Here is a 17,925-nt window from a genome sequence, read left to right as displayed (position 1 = left end):
TGCATATGAATAGACTGCATGTTCAATCGAGTCTTCTTTGGTTCTCTTGTTTTCCATCCACATTCCAAAAAAGTGATGTAGTGCTAGTTGACCACTTTGTAAGCAAGTGAGGTGAACTTGGCACTACAGTATATGCAGAGTTTGTTCTTATCTTATGTTCAGTTCTATCTTGATATGTCACAACCCCTGTAACATTGATTAGCTTGAATAAGTTGGTTTGATGATGGATGGACATTACTGCAAGAAATCAATTTCCTTTTAAATCAGAATCATCCATACTGGCTAAAGATAATCAAAAATAAATAACTATGTGTCTGCCTTGATAAACTGTACACTCCAAGTGGAAATTTTACAGTGGAAATTACTGACTAATATATTTAATTGGATCACAGATGGAAGACTGTTTTCTACCACTAATTTACAAACGTTTGTTCCTTGTTTGTCATCTTTTTCTTCATTTTTGTTGCACATTTATCAGGTGCCACCAGAAGGCAGCACACTGCAGCACAGCAACAACAGGAGAATGTAAATGATCTCTTGGCACATAAGGCAAGGACAGTAAAGGATTAGTGAGGTTAGTATGTAGTACTAGGGTGTTGTACCGTGTTAGCCATTATGAATGTAGAGAAAAGCCAAGCAAAATGACACCTTTTATTGGCTAACTAAAAAGATTACAATATGCAAGAAGGGGCCTGAGTTGCCTTGAAAGCTTGCATATTGTAATCTTTTTAGTTAGCCAATAAAAAGAAGTTAGTATGTAAAATCTTAACACTTTTTTATTTTTGCTCAACAGCTATTCACAAAAGGTAGGATGTTGTACATATTTTAGTTAGTTGGCCAGCATTTCACTCCCTCCCCACCATTGTTATAACACGTCGTTTTAAAGTCTGCCCAGCATACACTGTACCTGATGCACTGTAAGATGGAAGCACCATCTGGATGGGGTGGTGGAATTATAGAACAAGGGAAGCCACTTTGGAGGCACAGTTTTGCCTAGACTGCTTGTTCCTTGACAGCCACACACAGTGTGTGAATACTGGACCACAACAGCTATTACTTTCTTAAGACAGTAGGATGTCCTGGATTTCTGTGCCTATTAGAAAATATCCATATTTGTTTCAATGTGGTACTTCTTCACCATCAAATAAAGGTGTCTCAAGTAACAAGTGATTTACAATTAATAGGTGTGTTTGGTATAAAACCTTCATTTAATGCAAAACGAGGAAATGACAATGGCAATATTTTATGAAATTCAGCATGAACAAGCTGAAAGGTATTTCCTGTTCTTTCTGCCAAAACAATAAAAAGGAATTTTGTAAAGTGGTGAAATAAGGATGTGGTATATTGCAATGTCCCCAAGTCACAAACAAACTCCAATAATAAGATTACATGTAGTTATTTAATAAATGTAGCTTATATTTTCCTAGCTGTACTGTATTTTATATAGTTTGTTCCTATTTTATTTTACCTTGTTTAAAGTTTCACTGGCACGTAAGCTCTTCATTATTTTCTTCTTTATGGAAATCCCCTCAAACTGCACTGACAAAAACATCTTGAACACTTTATTTGCTCTTGATTCTAATGACGCTGATACATATGTAATCAGCATGTAAAGAAATTCCTTGTAAAACAGAAAGCAATACCTCTGCTTTGATAAAATCTCTTGATTTCTGTTCTCGTTCATCAGTCTTGATTTGCACCAGTCGAGTGAGATGAATCAGTTCCTCTTGACACTGGCTTTGAACCTTCAAAAGGTGCTGCTCCTCTGCAAAGCATTGCTCGAGCATGCGAACCTCTGCCTCCGTCAAGGATTGCTACACAAGTAACCAAATATTTTCATGTTTAATAGGCATTAAACACATTATTCATCATACCTTTGTTATTGTGCACATCTACTGACCACTGTGGAAAGTTGATGAAGATGGAGTCAGTCAGTCATTTTCCAACCCACTATATCCTAACACAGGGTCACAGGGGGTCTGCTGGAGCCTATCCCAGCCAACACAGGGAGCAAGGCAGGAACAAATCCCGGGCAGGGCGCCAGCCCACCGCTGAGCACACGCACACACACACCAAGCACACACTGGGACAATTTAGAATTGCCAATGCACCTAACCTGCATGTCTTTGGACTGTGGGAGGAAACCCACGCAGACACGGGGAGAACATGCAAATTCCACGCAGGGAGGACCCGGGAAGCGAACCCAGGTCTCCTTACCACTGCGCCACTATGCCGCCTGAAGATGGAGTTCATTCTTAAAATTGTATAAATAATACAAAGCATAATCAATATTATCACTACAAATACAGTACATGGGAGAACATCTGCTATTCAGTCCATGTCAAATATCACCAATATGTACAAGCAAATAGTGGGTAATCTGAACATTTGAACTAGTTCATTGTGTGCCACATTTTATATATATATATATATATATATATATATATATATATATATATATATATATGGAGAGAGAGAAGGTGAATGAGTCAGGTTGCCTCATCTCCTGTATGCTGAGGCAATGAGCATACAAAAATTGTAAGGGCAAGGATGGGAACTCCAGATGAATTAGAAAATATTCTTCTCTCTTTTAATGGTAGATTGGCAACAATTTGAGAAAAACATGTCACTGAAGGGAGACAAAAGTTCAAGGGAGTCTTCCTGGCCTAGTGTGGTTAAATACAAGAATTAGAGGTCCACCATTTCTGTTCTGGTAACCAGGAGTCAGCTTAAAATTATAACCAGGAAAGCAGTTCAGTTTCAGTACTTAAGAGGGAATGAGCTCTGAACATGGAGAAACCTGGGGCTTTTGATTTAACCTGGTGGGAAACCTGCCATTAGCTGTTATTTATTTCTGTGCTAAGACATTAATAAAGGCGTGCCATACAAAGGAAATGCAAAATCTATTCAAAGTTTGAGAGGGTCTAAGAATAGATAGAAAAATTGATATGCAAGTAAGATCAAATGCTACTTTGATAGATAGGGAGGTTTTGATGATACACAGAAAAATAAATTAATCAAGAGTGATAGTCTAGTGTGACAATTGCTACATTTCTATAGGAAACTTTCATTAATGTTGATTCATAAACTTATTAGACCTTTCAATAACAGCATTCAGAGAAACTGCCTCACTCTTATTAAAATGAAAGCTGTAAAAGGGTAAGCCAGGAAAAAAAAAACAACAAAAAAACAATACAATATTTGTCTAACTATTACACTAAAGCCATTCAAGGTCTATAAACCTATCCTATAAAGCAGTGGACCTTGTAAAGCTGAACCCAATTAACTCTTAAACGACTTCAGTTTCTATATAAGAATAGTTAGAGAACACCAGCTACCACAAAGTGATACTTTTATCACTTTGCCACAAGTATTTTTTGACAAATTTAGATATGCAGATTTGTTTGGTAATGTACCTGCTGTGCTACATTTCGCTTCACAGCTTCAACTTCTTTTTGCAACTCTCTTCTTTTATCAGATAGACTTCCATCTTCTTTGGGAGCTGAATCCACCTAAAAGAAAATAAGTTTGGCTAAGACACAATGAGAATGTTTTTGTTAAATGACTCAAGACTTTTAATATAATCTGCACTATTGAAATGGGATATGTTATAAACATCTTACACATTTCAGGTCCGATTACTGTGTACAACTCTTTCTTACTTCCTGTTCTCACATTCGAATGCTCTCTGCTTCTTTTTGAAAAATGAAATTTAACACAGAAAAAATATTTTTATTTCAACCATACTTTTTCAAGTTAGTAATGGTGTGGCTTACAGCTTTTTAACAATGTTTGGGTTTAATGGTTAGTAAAGGTCTAATATGGCCCCAGTGTGTAGAGACTGACTCCAGCTCCAGGAAGCACAGATTTAGAAAATAATTAGGCGGATCATATTGTTATGAACAAATATATGATTTGTAAATATGTTTAAACAAATAATACTTATTCAAGTATTCTTAATTTATAACTGTAAGAGTTACAGTGTGAGGTGCATAAAAAGGTTATAAGATTGAAATAGTGGTGTCTTGTTAACATCTCGAGTGATGGTCAAAGTGCAGAGAAGAGATGACTTGCATTTGGAGACCAACATCTGCTCCATAACAGCCAGCAGCTGAAGAGGGGGATTTGGGTGAGCAAAAGGTGTGTAGGAAGCTATCAAAAGATTTGTTTAATATTCAGAAGTACAAAGACATTTTCAGAACATAGTCCAAAAAAGGCAAAATTAACCACAACAAAAAAGAAGGGTACAATGCAGAAAAACAGTTTGTTACCTATATTTCAAGTTTCGAGTTTCAAAGACGCAGTGCTGCAGAACAGCATAGATGATATACTCTCATATTATTTCCTGCTCCTATTTTATTATATTTTACTTGGTATATTGTATACTTATGTTTATGTTATACTCCTATTTTATGCATATTTTGTACTGCTATATTATTTCATATTATTTCTTCCTCCTCTCATCACATGGCAGTTGTAAACTTAAAGTTGCTTAGCAACACCACTACGTGGTCAGGATTAGGGACCCCATTAGGTCACATGTACATCTTGTGACACGCTGCTGGGGGTGGTACCCAGCCGGGACGCCCAGGAGGACCGGAGGAGGGCTTGCGTCTCCTCCAGACCATGAGAGGGCGACCACCCTGGTTGCTTTGGAGACCACTGGTAGAGAGCTTTGAAGCTCAGCCCTGTAGTGGCCTGTGGTCACCGCCAGGGGGCACCCCGATGCCTTTGGAGCCCTGGCCCTCAGCACTTCCGCCACACCAGGACGTGCTGGGGGGAAGAAGGCGAGGGACACCCAGAGTGCTTCCGGGTGCTTAGCCAGCACTTCCACCACACTGGGGAGTGCCGGCGGAAGACTGTCGAGAGGCATCTGGAACACATCCAGGTGGCTATAAAAAGGGCCACCTCCCTCCACTCGAGGGCTGGAGTCAGGAGTGAAGGAAGGACAAGGTCAGGGAGGAGAGACAAGGAGGCGGCCTGAAGAGAGAATGGCATTGGTTTGAGGGCCTGGACTGAGGGTGATTGGTGCTGCGGCGCTGGGGTTTGTGCATGTTTAAAGACTTGTAAATAGTGTAAATAAACATGTGTGGTGACTTTAAATCATGTCTACCTGTCTGTGTCCGGGCTGCTTCCCACAATCTGTAGGACATGCCCACTAGCAATATGTCGTGCCATAGCAAAAAAATGACATTTGATGACATCACTAATATACAGCTAAATTACAGCAAATGAAAATGTATATAAGAAGTGAAAAAGAAGAAAATATTGAGATGTATAATGTAATCACTGCAACACAGATAAACTTCATCATTAAGGCACTATAAGGAAGTGATACCTACGGTCTGACTACCATGTCTCTTATAAGTTAGTACGTGGACATCAAACAGACACCACATTCTGTTCTTCTTCCCATACTTTGTAATTTTCATTCACTCTGTAACAACCTTGAAGAATGATCTTTAGCCACTGAGATTCTACCTTCCCAGTAGGGTATCCCAGGTCAGTGCTGTCTGATGGAAGTCTCCTGCCCTTCTACTCAACCATACATTTAAAAAGATTGGTGCGATTTTACTTTACATAATTGGGGGTTGTGAACATCTCTCAGCTCAGACCTCTGGATAGCTTAGATTCCACCACTGCATTATCAGCAGGTTCATAAGGTATATACAGTATAATAAAATTAAAACATTCCTTTTGTGTTACTTGAAACCAGATATATCTGTTTATTATCTCATTGGCAAAGCTGCCTGCTTGCCAGCCTTTTTACCACCCAAAAACAAGAATGAGGCTTCAGTTACATGTCTATTCATGATTAACGTTGAGTGATATATGGGTTCCATTGTCATTCCACATACATGCTGTAAATCTTCCTGCTGTGAGGCATTTTAATATATCTTTTGTTTCTTTTATTGTTTCTTCAGCTTACTTCTTACAAGTGAGGCTTTTATTATAACATATTTCAGTAAGGGTAATGAAATTGTAACTAAGGTAACATTAACATGAGGAGGCATTCCTCTTCTTTTTTCTTCAGTCTACAGCTGTCTTCAACACGAAGGGCCTACAAGGTCTCTTTTCCATCACCTCTATCCAGCCATGCTTTTTATTTCTCCTATTCCAGGTTTCTATACTTTCTCAGAAGGCCATATAAACCTTTTCTCTCTTCGGTCTCAGGGCCCAGGACTGCTCTGCCAAGATCCCATCTTTTAAACGTAGAAATTCCTTATGGAACCCTAATCATCAGTTTACTTAGTTTAAATACAATATGTACAATCAGCTTTACCCCAGGCCTCACTGACTACACTTTGCCCGCCTTGTCCCGTTGATGTTCCCAATACATTTATGCACACCTTATCTGTCTATCTTTTATGTTGACAGGTTTTTTTTTTTTATGTTTGCCTATTACAAATATTCAGATAATGAAGACAGAAATTTGAGGAATATTTCTACTCTACTCATGACACAGGAGAGTGGTGGTATTTTGCAATTTGATTAGCACATGAAGATAAGAATTTCATTGTACTCTAAAAATGTGACATCTATGAACCTATGTACTGGTTTTGACTTCCTGATTTGTTTTTTCTTTTTAATTTTTCAGTTGTTTTTCATCATATTTGTTATTTTCCTAGAACTCTTCCATTCTCACTATCTCTGTACACCAACACAAGTTCATCTTTGTGCATGGTGGATGCCAAGGTGCTCCTTGTTTCCCCAATGGACCGCCTTTGATTTGATCTCTTTTAGTAATTGGTTGTTCATTCAATAACTTGATACATCTGCACCGTAATTTAACAAAGCATGAAGAGAGGCTACCCCAAACTGGGATTTTTTACTTTTTCTCAGGTTAAATCCTTTATGACCAATAATTCATAATGCAGTGGCTCCCATATTTAGGTGTGAACGTTTGGCGAGATGTTGTCACCAATGTTCCTGGTGATATGGCACAGGTAGTAATTTAGGAACCTTCTAAGCTCAACTTGTTTTCATTGTGGTGAAATGAAAAATGTATTACCTAGTTAGGCAGAATGGCTTGTGTGATATTCTAATAACTTGACAGTGTGGGCCAGTAGGTAACAGGAGCAATTTGAGATTGTTATTTGTTATAGTTATGCAATTTTGTGCTGCTATGTGGTATTTACTCTTTCTTCATATTAATTAAAATATTACAAATAATAAAGAAAGATACAAATTTTAAAAATTTTCATAATCTATAGTAACTGGATCAAAAATGTGGGTTGCAGTGTTTGTGTGAATGATTTAATCTGAAGTTAGTTTCTAGACATGTACAGTATGCTGGATAAAGGATAATGGCTGCCAGTGTTTAATGACCTACAGACTAGGAGTTCTGAAAAAGCAGACAGAGAAAGAGAAATGGAGTAACAGTTGATTGAGAAAGTGGGTAAGCTAATCCTGACTGGTGTCAGTTTTGTGCTTTACTATATGTCTGCCATCCTTGTTACCCTCACTGTTCTTTAAAAAATAAGCATTCTCTGTATGAAAACGCAGCTTTCCATCTGTCTATTCGGAGATTTTACAAATAAAGGTGGGCCACTCCTGTCACATAAATCTGCTCCACAGTATTGTGAGCTTCCAGAGTGACTTATTTTCCAAAGACAGAAGGCTAAACTACAATAAGTGCTGTAAATAAATAATGTCTTTTATGTTATAATACAAGGTGTGTCATATTGTTTGGGTGTATGTGACTTTGAAATCTTGTATTTCCAGTGATAAGGGAGCAGAAAAGGGTTAGCTCTGCTGTCTCACAATTCAAGGTACCTGTGTTGATTTCTCACCCACTCACTGTTTGTATGGAGTCTGCATTGTCTCTTTACCTGCTTGGTCTCACTCTTAGTTCATTTCTTCATCTCAGAGACATACATGTAAGGTTGATTGGCACACTAAATATGCCTGTTGTAGGTGGGTATAAGTGTGTTTGAGTCAGTAAGTGTGCATGAGTATGCCCTGGTATCTCACCCAGACTTGACTCCTGTCTTACTCTCAAAGTTGCTGTGATAATAGGCCCTTTTGACTCCAAGTGACTAGATATTGAGGTTTCACAAAATGGATTGAAGAATGGACGGATAGATGGATGGATGTCATTGATGAAAAAGATGGCTTGAACAGTAAATTTGGGATTTTGACAGATTTGGTGAAAAATGATGGAGCTATCAACTCCCAACATAAACAACTGGATTGTTACTTGGAGAATTATTAAGTAGTGACAGAGTAGCAAACCCATGGAAAATGTGTTAATAAAATGCTAATGGGAAAAATATCTTCAGAAAGCACATCTTTAAATTAACATATTTACTGAGTCCCTATCTAATAACCAAAACTATTGTACAATCCTGAATACAATCCTCTTTAATAAAATCCATGTGTGCGTCCAGGTGTCCGTGTGTGTGTGTCTTCTGGTGACGTGCGCATGCGCGGGGCACGGTGCGATGCACGATATTACTGTCAGAAAAAGTTAGAGGCGTTTTACGGAAATACAAACCAGTATTACTGCGAGAGGAAATTAAAGGTACACAATACAGTGACGCATATTACAGCCACATACAAGCCAGTGTTACTGTCAGAGGAGATTAAAGGCATATTACCGACGCGCACGCCTGTATTACCGCGAGAGAAAATTAAAGGTATATTACGGACGTACAAGCCAGCAGACGTACAAGACAGTATTACTGGCACAGAAAATTAAAGACACACAATACACGGTGGCAGCCCACGAAGAACAGTCAGCTCAGCAACTAAACATCAAAAAAAGAAAGGCTGAAAGAAAGAAAAATACGACCAACAAAAAGAATGAGGTCAAAGTCCCTTGTCATTTAATATAGACTGTTCCTACTAATGTTTATGCACTACTGTTCTAGCGCCCGTTATTGTAATGGGCTAAATGACTAGTAGTCTATAAAATCGTGAGATAAAAGTTCTGAAATGTATGCCAAGTACAGTAAAAATATTTGCTTCAAATGTGCTGCATTTTAAACATTTCCTTCATAACTCAGTACATTGCCATTTTTTTAAGTGAACTCACTTTCATTTACTGAGGCAGTAACATTTCTCATCCTTATTATAAATTATCAAAGTTGTGGCTTCCATTTTGTAAGTCAAAAGCCTTTCTTTAATTGCATTTTTGAACTTTAATCCAGTTTCTGTATTTTTGGGCCTAGGAAGGCAGAACCATGCTGTTGGTAGTTGGGAGTTAGCTGAACTAATTTAGCTTCTTTTGTGCTGACCACTGAAGTTCCTGGCCTGTCTTTATGGTCTATCTGGAAGCCTTCTACCCACTTTTCATCACGTCTGTAACTCTTCAACATGACTGAATGTTCTGTAAATGCTATGTGATTGAAATGCATTGTTACTAATCTTGAAGAAAAAGCTTCTTCACAAGTGATGATTAGAAGCTACAACCACCTGCCATCAGCTGCATGTACCATGTGTCCAAAGATCTGGGTCTTAAAATGAAAAAAGATCAGCACATGAAAAACGAATTATATATTCTGCCATCCATTGTCTAACCCACTAATCCAATTTGGCTTTGATGCAAGACAGCAATCATCCTTGGCCATGTTGGAGAAGAAACCACACTGACAATGGATGAGTGTACAAACGTTGCAATAGACGTGTGGGGTGTAAGCAGTGTTGCTTCAGTAAAAAACTGACATTAATAATAATTAATTGGTGCTCTTTACTTATATATCATTCAGGTTTAAATGCTGTTCATCTGCTATGTTCAGTTAAAGTTTAAAAAACTTTAGTAATGTTTACCACACACCTCTATATTCTTTCTGTAACTTGGGCAAATTGTGTTTTCCCAAAATACTTACACAGTACATTTCATATGTGTTTTTGCCGGAAGTAGTGGTTGTGCAGTTCTGTTTTTTTAGCATGTTTTTTCCGGTAGTTATCGCTTCATGAGTTATCTGATGGGGGTGGTGGGGGATAGAGTCCAGGATCATTATAATATAGATTAGTATAATAACTCTTTTATTTCTTGCTGTGAATTGTTTCTTTAATTAAGAAAAAAATCCAGCAAATATAACAGTATCACTCTAAGTCACTCATTCTAAGTATCTAACAACTACAACTCAATGTGCTGTGTGTGTGTGTGTGTGTGCGTGCGTACTTGTTCTTTATACAATTCCACACTTTTAGTCCAATCTCAACAAAAGTTGCACACATGTCCCACTTTGTCAGGAAGAGACAACAGATTGCATTGGAACTCAACATGTTCACCCTGGGAGTATCTTTGATGGGGTGGGGGCTTTCCTTTTTACTACAGTGAGTTTTAAGGAGAGTAGTTTTTCCCAATTTTTGAGCCCTAAATTGAATTTCTCACTGGGAGGATACACTTTAAGAAAAAAACATTTTTATGAGTTAGATACTTCTGTCTTAAAAATAATTTAACCAGGCAATGCTAGGTGCTGCTACTAGATCCTTAAAAAGAAGGAAAAAACATTTTTTGCATCTTTAATGCAAGAGTTTAAAATGCTTCTGCTTAACTATATACCTGCTAAGGGTCTTAAAGAAGTTAAAGTTTATATCTGTCGCCACAGCCATTAAGAAAAAGACAATTAAAACAAAATGTTTTTACAAGATAAGAACTGGCATCCTGGCTGTTTCAATTTAAATACAATCATCCTTCTGTAGCAACATGTCAGGAGGAAGTGGAGTCTATAGAACGGGCAAACTCCACACAGAAGGCATTCCACTCCTGAGAACTGGGTCAGAAATGTGCACAGCAGCTCAGGAATTAACGTGACATACAGTAATATATAGTGTGGTCCAGATCTAACTATGCAACTTTTAATGCAATGCAATGCAATGACTGCATAATTAGATCTGGACCACCCTGTAGTATGAAATAATTTTGATACTCATCACTTCAGTTTAGCCAGAAGCTAAAATATTTTTTAATTATTTACGTTTCTTTATCCCAAACCACAAATAATGAAAGCAAAGCTGACAAATTGTGTTTTAAAGAAAAAAATTACCTTTACCTTGATGGTTTGAAATAAAGCAGGTTAATAATAATAATAATAATAATACATTTTTTTTATATAGCACCTTTCCCATACTCAAGGCAGCTACTGTATTGTAATTAAACAGCATGCGTGTAATACTGACCAGCTAAGAAAAACAAAGCAACATTAAGTGAATTTATTGAATTTATATAATACTTAGGACAGCTAGCACTTCATATGCAAAAGTAAATTGACTCAAGGAAAATAAAATCCCACTTCAACATTTTCTGAGTCGAGCATTTCTTTAATGAATACTTGGAGCTTTGAGGTCAGATAACGCTTCTTAGGTTGTTCAGTGTGTGGATAAGCTGCTTAGAAAAAGGACTTTTTTAACTTGGAAAATATTTGGTTTTGGTACAGGTACAGTCAAATTCAGATTTAAACTTCACATGGAGGTAAAGTGCTGGTAAATTGCTTCTCCGTTGGGCCCTTGAGCAAGACCCTAAACCTGTAATTGCTCCAGGGGCGCTGTTCAAATAGATAACCCTGCATTCTGACCCCAAGCCTCTCTTTGAGTCTCTGGAGAGTAAGTTGGGGCATGCAAGGAATTGTAAATGGCAAATATAGTGAATTATCATTAAGCTGAGCGCTGCATAAGAAGTAGAAAGTTTTAGTTCTTACATGGAGGACACTTGTTAATAACCCACTGTTGTAGATGCTACTATGCATCAAATGGAGAAGCAGAAAGATTATATGTCATAACATGTTCTAATATCTGGCAGAGCCCAAAATATACAACTAAAAACTATGAAAAGAAAATAATGATTTTGTGATATGTTATTGACTAATCATGAATGATAATCATGTTCATTAACATTTTGACTGATCGTATACAATGTATTCTGGGTTGCTTCTGCTTCCATGTGAGCAACAGCAAGATTGGGCTTGACACCTGAAATACACATTCTCTGTGCTTTGCAGGGCATGTGGTGAGAAATGACCAGTCAGAACCAACATTCCTTTCCCTTAAGTCCCTGTCGTACTACACAATTTTCAGCAACATACTTTACATACATAACCTTAGCAAATCAAGGATATTTATGGGACTCTCTCATAATCACACGTCATTAGGGAGGTCCAAAGAAAAAAAGAAAACTATAGTTGTATTCCTTATATTTATAACAAACACAAATAATTTTAAGGAAAATAACACTCAGAGGTCACTCCATTTGGTAGTTTTGTATGTCAACTGAACCAACATTCGCACCGTCTTTTGATGAAGCTGGACGATTCTTGTGATGGTTTGCGACCAGTCAAAGAATGAACTGTTTCTGTTCTACTACTAGAACGTTCCTGAAACTCCTCCTAAATACTAGAATATTCTGCTAACTTCCACTTACTACTAGAATGTTCTGGGAAGGAAACTCCATCTTAGTACTAGAAAGTTCTCAGCTTTATTTATGTTTTTTTTATTGTTTATAATCACTTAGCCGGTTAAGAAGCCTACACAACAGTATGTACAGTATAAAGTAACACTACAAATAAAATGTTTAGAATGGAGTGGCCACTAAGTGTTTCACAGTCAGGCCAAAATTTTACAGGTAAGCAAACTATCCCTAATGGAAAAAATAAGCTTTGAAATGATTTTATAAACTCATCTCTTTGCATTGGTTTGTGGACTACCCTAGCTGTCATGCAGTCCGATATCCTCATTGACTCAGTAAGACAAGTCTGCGACTTTCCCTGACAAAATCAAACAGGTTAACAAGAGTGGGCCTCTGTGTGTGTGAGTGCTGAAAACCAATGACTGTTTACCTAGAACAGGGGTCTGCAACCTTCACTATCAAAAGAGCCATTTTGCCCCCCCTTCCTCCAAAGAAAAATAGTCTGGAGCCGCAAAACATAACACAGCTTATAAACTTTTAAAAGTTTTAATCTTTTTTTAGATTTTACATGTTACAACCACGGAATACAACAAACAGAAGTGCAGTGTGCATGTGTAGGGCTACTTTGAAATAAATTAAACTGAACTATGCAGGCCTATTTGGGTCCTTCCTATACCTGTGTAAAATTAAAATAAAAACTAGCCCACTTTAATATAAATAAAACATTTAGCTGTAGCTTAGCAGCTTTAAAAAAGTAAACATTAAATTCCATTTCAGTGTGCTGAATCAACTGAAGCACCTGAACATACAAAAAAACCTACATCAGCTCCGGGTCCGAAATAAATATGTTTCGTTTTTCTGAAAAATAATAGCTTATTAAATGCTATTGTTGTCACCTGTTTAAAGTGACTTCTGTTTCTGAAGTTCGCTGCTGATCATCTCTATGTCGGGGCTGTACAATGTGACTTTGACCTTCACACAGGACTGCAGGCTCTCATGTGTGAGGCGGGAGCGATATTTGGACTTTATGAAGTTCATGCTTGAGAAAACTTGCTCACATAAGTATGTTGAGCCAAAGATGGACAGGACTCCAAATGCATATTTTTTCATGTTCATATACGTTTCGGGAATGGCACTCCATGTGTCGAAAACAAATTTGTCGGGTTTGGGGAGGTTTTCAATATCACTCCATTTGTGCTCTTTAGCGAGAGTAGCCTTCTGACAGGCGACTTCTTCAAGATCCGCTGTCAGGCATTTGAACTTGGACACCCATTAATCTTTATCTGCTATGTCGTCCAGTTCAATTTCTAGATCGGGCTTACTTACTCCTGTGAATGCGGATGTGTTCAGCAGGGATGGGTCGATGTCCAGGAGAGAGTGTGTGTTTTTCCTTTCTGAACTCACTGAATGCAGCTTGCATTTTCTGAACAATTTCCCGTTTGTTTTTAAAGTCGGAGAATAGATGCTCTGATATTTTTATGAACGATTCTTTCATGTATTCTCCGTCTGTGAATGGCTTACCCCTCCTTACGATCTCTTGAGCTGCCACAAAACTAGCAGCTGTAGTTGACTGTGTAGAAGTGATCCACTTTTTGAAAGTATGTTTGCTCTGTTCAGCTTTCCGTTGCAGTTCTGAAATTGCTCTCTTTCGCTTATCTTCACTTGGGTATTTTTCAGTGAATGCTGAGAGCTTGTTTTGAAAATGTCTTTCAACGTTACATTTTTTGTTGTTCGATAATTTATCGCCACATATTAAGCACACCAGTAAGCCAGCGTCGTTGGCGGTGAAGGCAAATGCTTCTGTCCACGCAGAATTAAACTCTCTAAATTAGATGTTAAAATGTATAACAGTAGTAGTAGTAGTAAATAAACACACACACATATATATATATATATATATATATATATATATATATATATATATATATATATATATATAAATACAAGTTAAATTAAGAAATTATTCATTTTCATGGTTTTTATTTTTTTGTCAAGGCCAAAGGGAGCCACTGCAAGGAGGCTGAAGAGCCGCATGTGGCTCCAGAGCCGCGGGTTGCCGACCCCTGACCTAGAAGAACAATGCATATAATGCAGTTGAGAAGAGTAAGGAACATATATGTTTTATACTATGCAAACAGTGGAGTGGCTTTTTAGTCTGATTTCTAATGTTTTATGTACCACAATAGAATGGAAACAAGGAAAAAAAAGGGCCAAGATTGTGGCAGAACTTGAGATACAAGGAAAGCATTCATATAGCCACTTACACAACCAAGCAGCGCCTTATTGGCTGCCAGCATGTGGCGAGCTCACTATACATTGAAATATGATATGCTGGAAAGTCATCATGGAGTCATCTAATTTGTCAGCAAACGCAGCTGTCAGGTTTGACATCCCCTCCAAATAGAAGTCATGTAATGCCTTACATACCTGTAACTGAATCTTTTCATACTGAGCCTGTACATTAGAAAGTGTATCGTTAGCCAGCTTTAGCTGCAGTTCAGTTTTCTTCAAGTTGCGCAGATCTCTTTCTTTCTCTCTCAACTTCCAGGCCAAATTGTCATGTTGTGTCTTCTTTTCCAGCATGATGTGCCGCAAATTAAGATCCAAAACTGCTCTGCATAGGCACAGATAGCAAGATTACACAATATATCTTTACATTTTACCTTTTCTTAAAGATAAACATTTCACTCATGCACATGGATGTGATTTTTGAATGAAAGTTTATTTTCCCATTGCAATTGCCTATGAGTGTTTTTCAAGGTGTGTCTATGACACTCCATCATGCTAAGATTCTAATATTCCAACTCACTCTCTCTTTCTCTTCATTACTCTAATTCTGTTTATTTCAGTCCCTTTTATACCTGCTGAATCAATGTTAACTCTGCTGTGCTTTTGCCAGCTCTTATCTTCTGTCTACTGTTGGGTTACTGACGTCTCATTCAGTACAAATCCTTGCCTTGTATCTGATGCTACTGGGGTCGGCTCTTGCTCTGAAACCCCGGAATTAAGCAGGCAGTGACTGGTTGACATGCCTATTTATTCCACTGTTATTTTTGTATGCACTTTTCAGTTTTTATTTCCCTGTGATTTATAACTATATTTGAATTCTTCCATTACACTTTATCTTATTTAGATGTGCACTTTGTGATAGTGTACTCCATGAAAGACACGGTATTACACAGTAAGAGCAAATGTCAAATCAGATGTTATTTAGTCCACCAAAATGAAACACGTGGCGTCATGATAGCCTACTAGATAGCAAGAAGGCCATATATGGGAGTTGGCACAAAGTATAACAAATGTCTCACAAACTATTGTATGTTTATTACAAGATAATCTTAAAATAGAACATGTTTAATAATCTGAACAGAACACTTAAATACTTGAATAACTGGCAGGTCAAAATTCACTGTATTAAAAACACATTAGGACTATGGTTTGTCCTGAGCTTTCTTTTGAAAGAAGTAAGAAAAAAATAACAGTCACAGTGCAGTAATTCAAATTTACCATCATTCTGAAATGTAACACCGATTTTATGATTGTAGCTCCTTTTTCCTTTTTTATTTTGCCCTGGCACATTTCTCATGTCATAGAAAAATCTCAGTAAACTTTTTACTGGTAACAGAGCAGGCCCTCAAAGAGAAAAAACTCTTTGCTTTATATAGTACCAATTTAAAATAATTTCTTGTGTTTCACTGCATGAAACTGCACTCCATGTATCTCCCAGAAATCAGTTCCTAATATTCATATTTTTATTAAATGAGTTTTGGAATTTCTTACAGCAATAAGTGTTAATGGACTTTTTGGCCATGTTGTATAATTTATTTTTGTAAAACATCTCTAGTATTCCATTAATGACCAAATGTGGTCTATCTGTCCTTTTTTGTTTGCCCTGCTGTATGCAATTCGTGGTCACTGGGAGTTGTGGCATGTTTCAGAAAAACTAACCATGCATGCCACTACAGTTCATCACAGGGCACAGCCACATCTGTCCTACTGGAAACCCGGAGTACCTGGGAAAGACCCACAAACACGCTGACAGAATGTGCAGTGACCAAGATTCGAATCTGGTGGGCAGCAGCACTAAACACTCCACTGCAGAGTTTAATCGTGACCTTACTAGTTATTTGCTGCACCTTCTTTTGTTTCATGATTTGTAAGGCTGAAGAATATTTAACACCTTAAAATGGTCTATATACATTAACTAAAGTTTATTTAACTATGTGTCATCACACAGATGGTGGTGCAGCCGCAAGTCCCATTGAAGAGACAGGTCACACTCAGCAGAGCACCTTATCACATGAGGAACCTTCTGAAACTGACATTCATATTAAAGTGTGTCACTGATGGTTACAGATGTTTGTCCAGATTGGTTCACAACAATCAGCTGCACACTACTCATCCCTGCAAATCCCCAAACCAAATATGTCTCTCTATTATAAAAAGAAATCCTGTCCTGGAAAGCAAAAGCAAGACTACGATACGTGATCTTCTCAGAAGACATTTAAAAGACACGCGAGACCAAAGAGACTTGCCATGGTGCATCTCGTGGGGACCGTAAACATGAGACTTGGTGCCAAGAGATTGTCCCAGGGCCGTAACAAAAAGGACGGCGGCTGTACAGGCTTTAAAAAGATCGAAAAGCTGCGCGACAGCAGAGAGACAAGACGAACAGCGTTATATGTCCTGCAAGAAAGAATTTAACCACGCCCGGGGCCAGAAATAAAGGACAATTATTGTTTTTACAACGTCACGCAAGACCAGGCAGTGAGCCATCATTTAAAAGGAGTACACAGACATCTAACCAAGCAGTTGTTGTATTGCTTTTGGCAGACAAGCATCATGTGCTCCCAGCTCTTAAAACAATGACATGCGACAGGCAGAAGGGACAGCTCACAAGCAGCAGAAAGACAGCAAATGATCCAAAGACATATCCTTAGCGTGTGTTCAGACGCCCCAAATCCCCCCCCCCCCCTTCACAACACGAGCAGCATTATACATCTGGCAAGAAAGAGATGTGACCTCGCGCGGGGCAGGAAATAAAGGACAAGTATTGTTTTTACAAAAGTTTTTAAAGTAAAAATGAAAATAATGCATATGTAACAATTCCCAAGAAAATAACTATCTCTTTAAATTGTAGATTGCCTGCCTAAGGTAAAGTCATCCCTGATGACTGGGGATGTGGGAATGAGGGGTCCTTTCATCGGATTAGCGCTATTTCAGATGTGGGGGAGGCAGCTTGATGAATGAGGTCTCCAGGACTTAAAACAAATCCAAATCATATTATGTGATATCATCTAATGTGAAATTCTACTCCGTACTTCTAGAATTTTTATTTTTATACTGTATTGAGGATTTATTCTGTTCTATGTATTGTACTGTATTGTATTGACCCCCTTCTTTTTGACACCCACTGCACGCCCAACCTACCTGGAAGGGGGTCTCTCTTTGAACTGCCTTTCCCTAGGTTTCTTCCATTTTTTACCTACAAGGGGTTTTTTTGGGAGTTTTTTCTGGTCTTCTTAGAGGGTCAAGGATGGGGGGCTGTCAAGAGGCAGGGTCTGTTAAAGCCC

The 17,925-nt window shown here is 38.0% G+C and overlaps 1 protein-coding gene across 1 annotated transcript in view; it reads right to left on the bottom strand.

Moving 5' to 3' along the window:
- ccdc146 (coiled-coil domain containing 146) overlaps positions 1-17,925 on the bottom strand; it is a 159,501-nt gene that overhangs the window by 42,640 nt on the left and 98,936 nt on the right. Inside the window, exons 9-11 of the mRNA XM_028811642.2 lie at positions 14,780-14,966; positions 3,417-3,512; positions 1,644-1,814 (exon numbers count right to left, since the gene is read on the bottom strand). Of these exons, the coding sequence (XP_028667475.2) occupies positions 1,644-1,814; positions 3,417-3,512; positions 14,780-14,966 (454 nt within the window). The remainder of the gene's footprint in view (positions 1-1,643; positions 1,815-3,416; positions 3,513-14,779; positions 14,967-17,925) is intronic.

Source organism: Erpetoichthys calabaricus, chromosome 1 (assembly GCF_900747795.2).
Source record: "Erpetoichthys calabaricus chromosome 1, fErpCal1.3, whole genome shotgun sequence".
NCBI classification, from domain to species: domain Eukaryota; kingdom Metazoa; phylum Chordata; class Cladistia; order Polypteriformes; family Polypteridae; genus Erpetoichthys; species Erpetoichthys calabaricus.
This window is presented reverse-complemented; position numbering and strand designations above follow the sequence as displayed.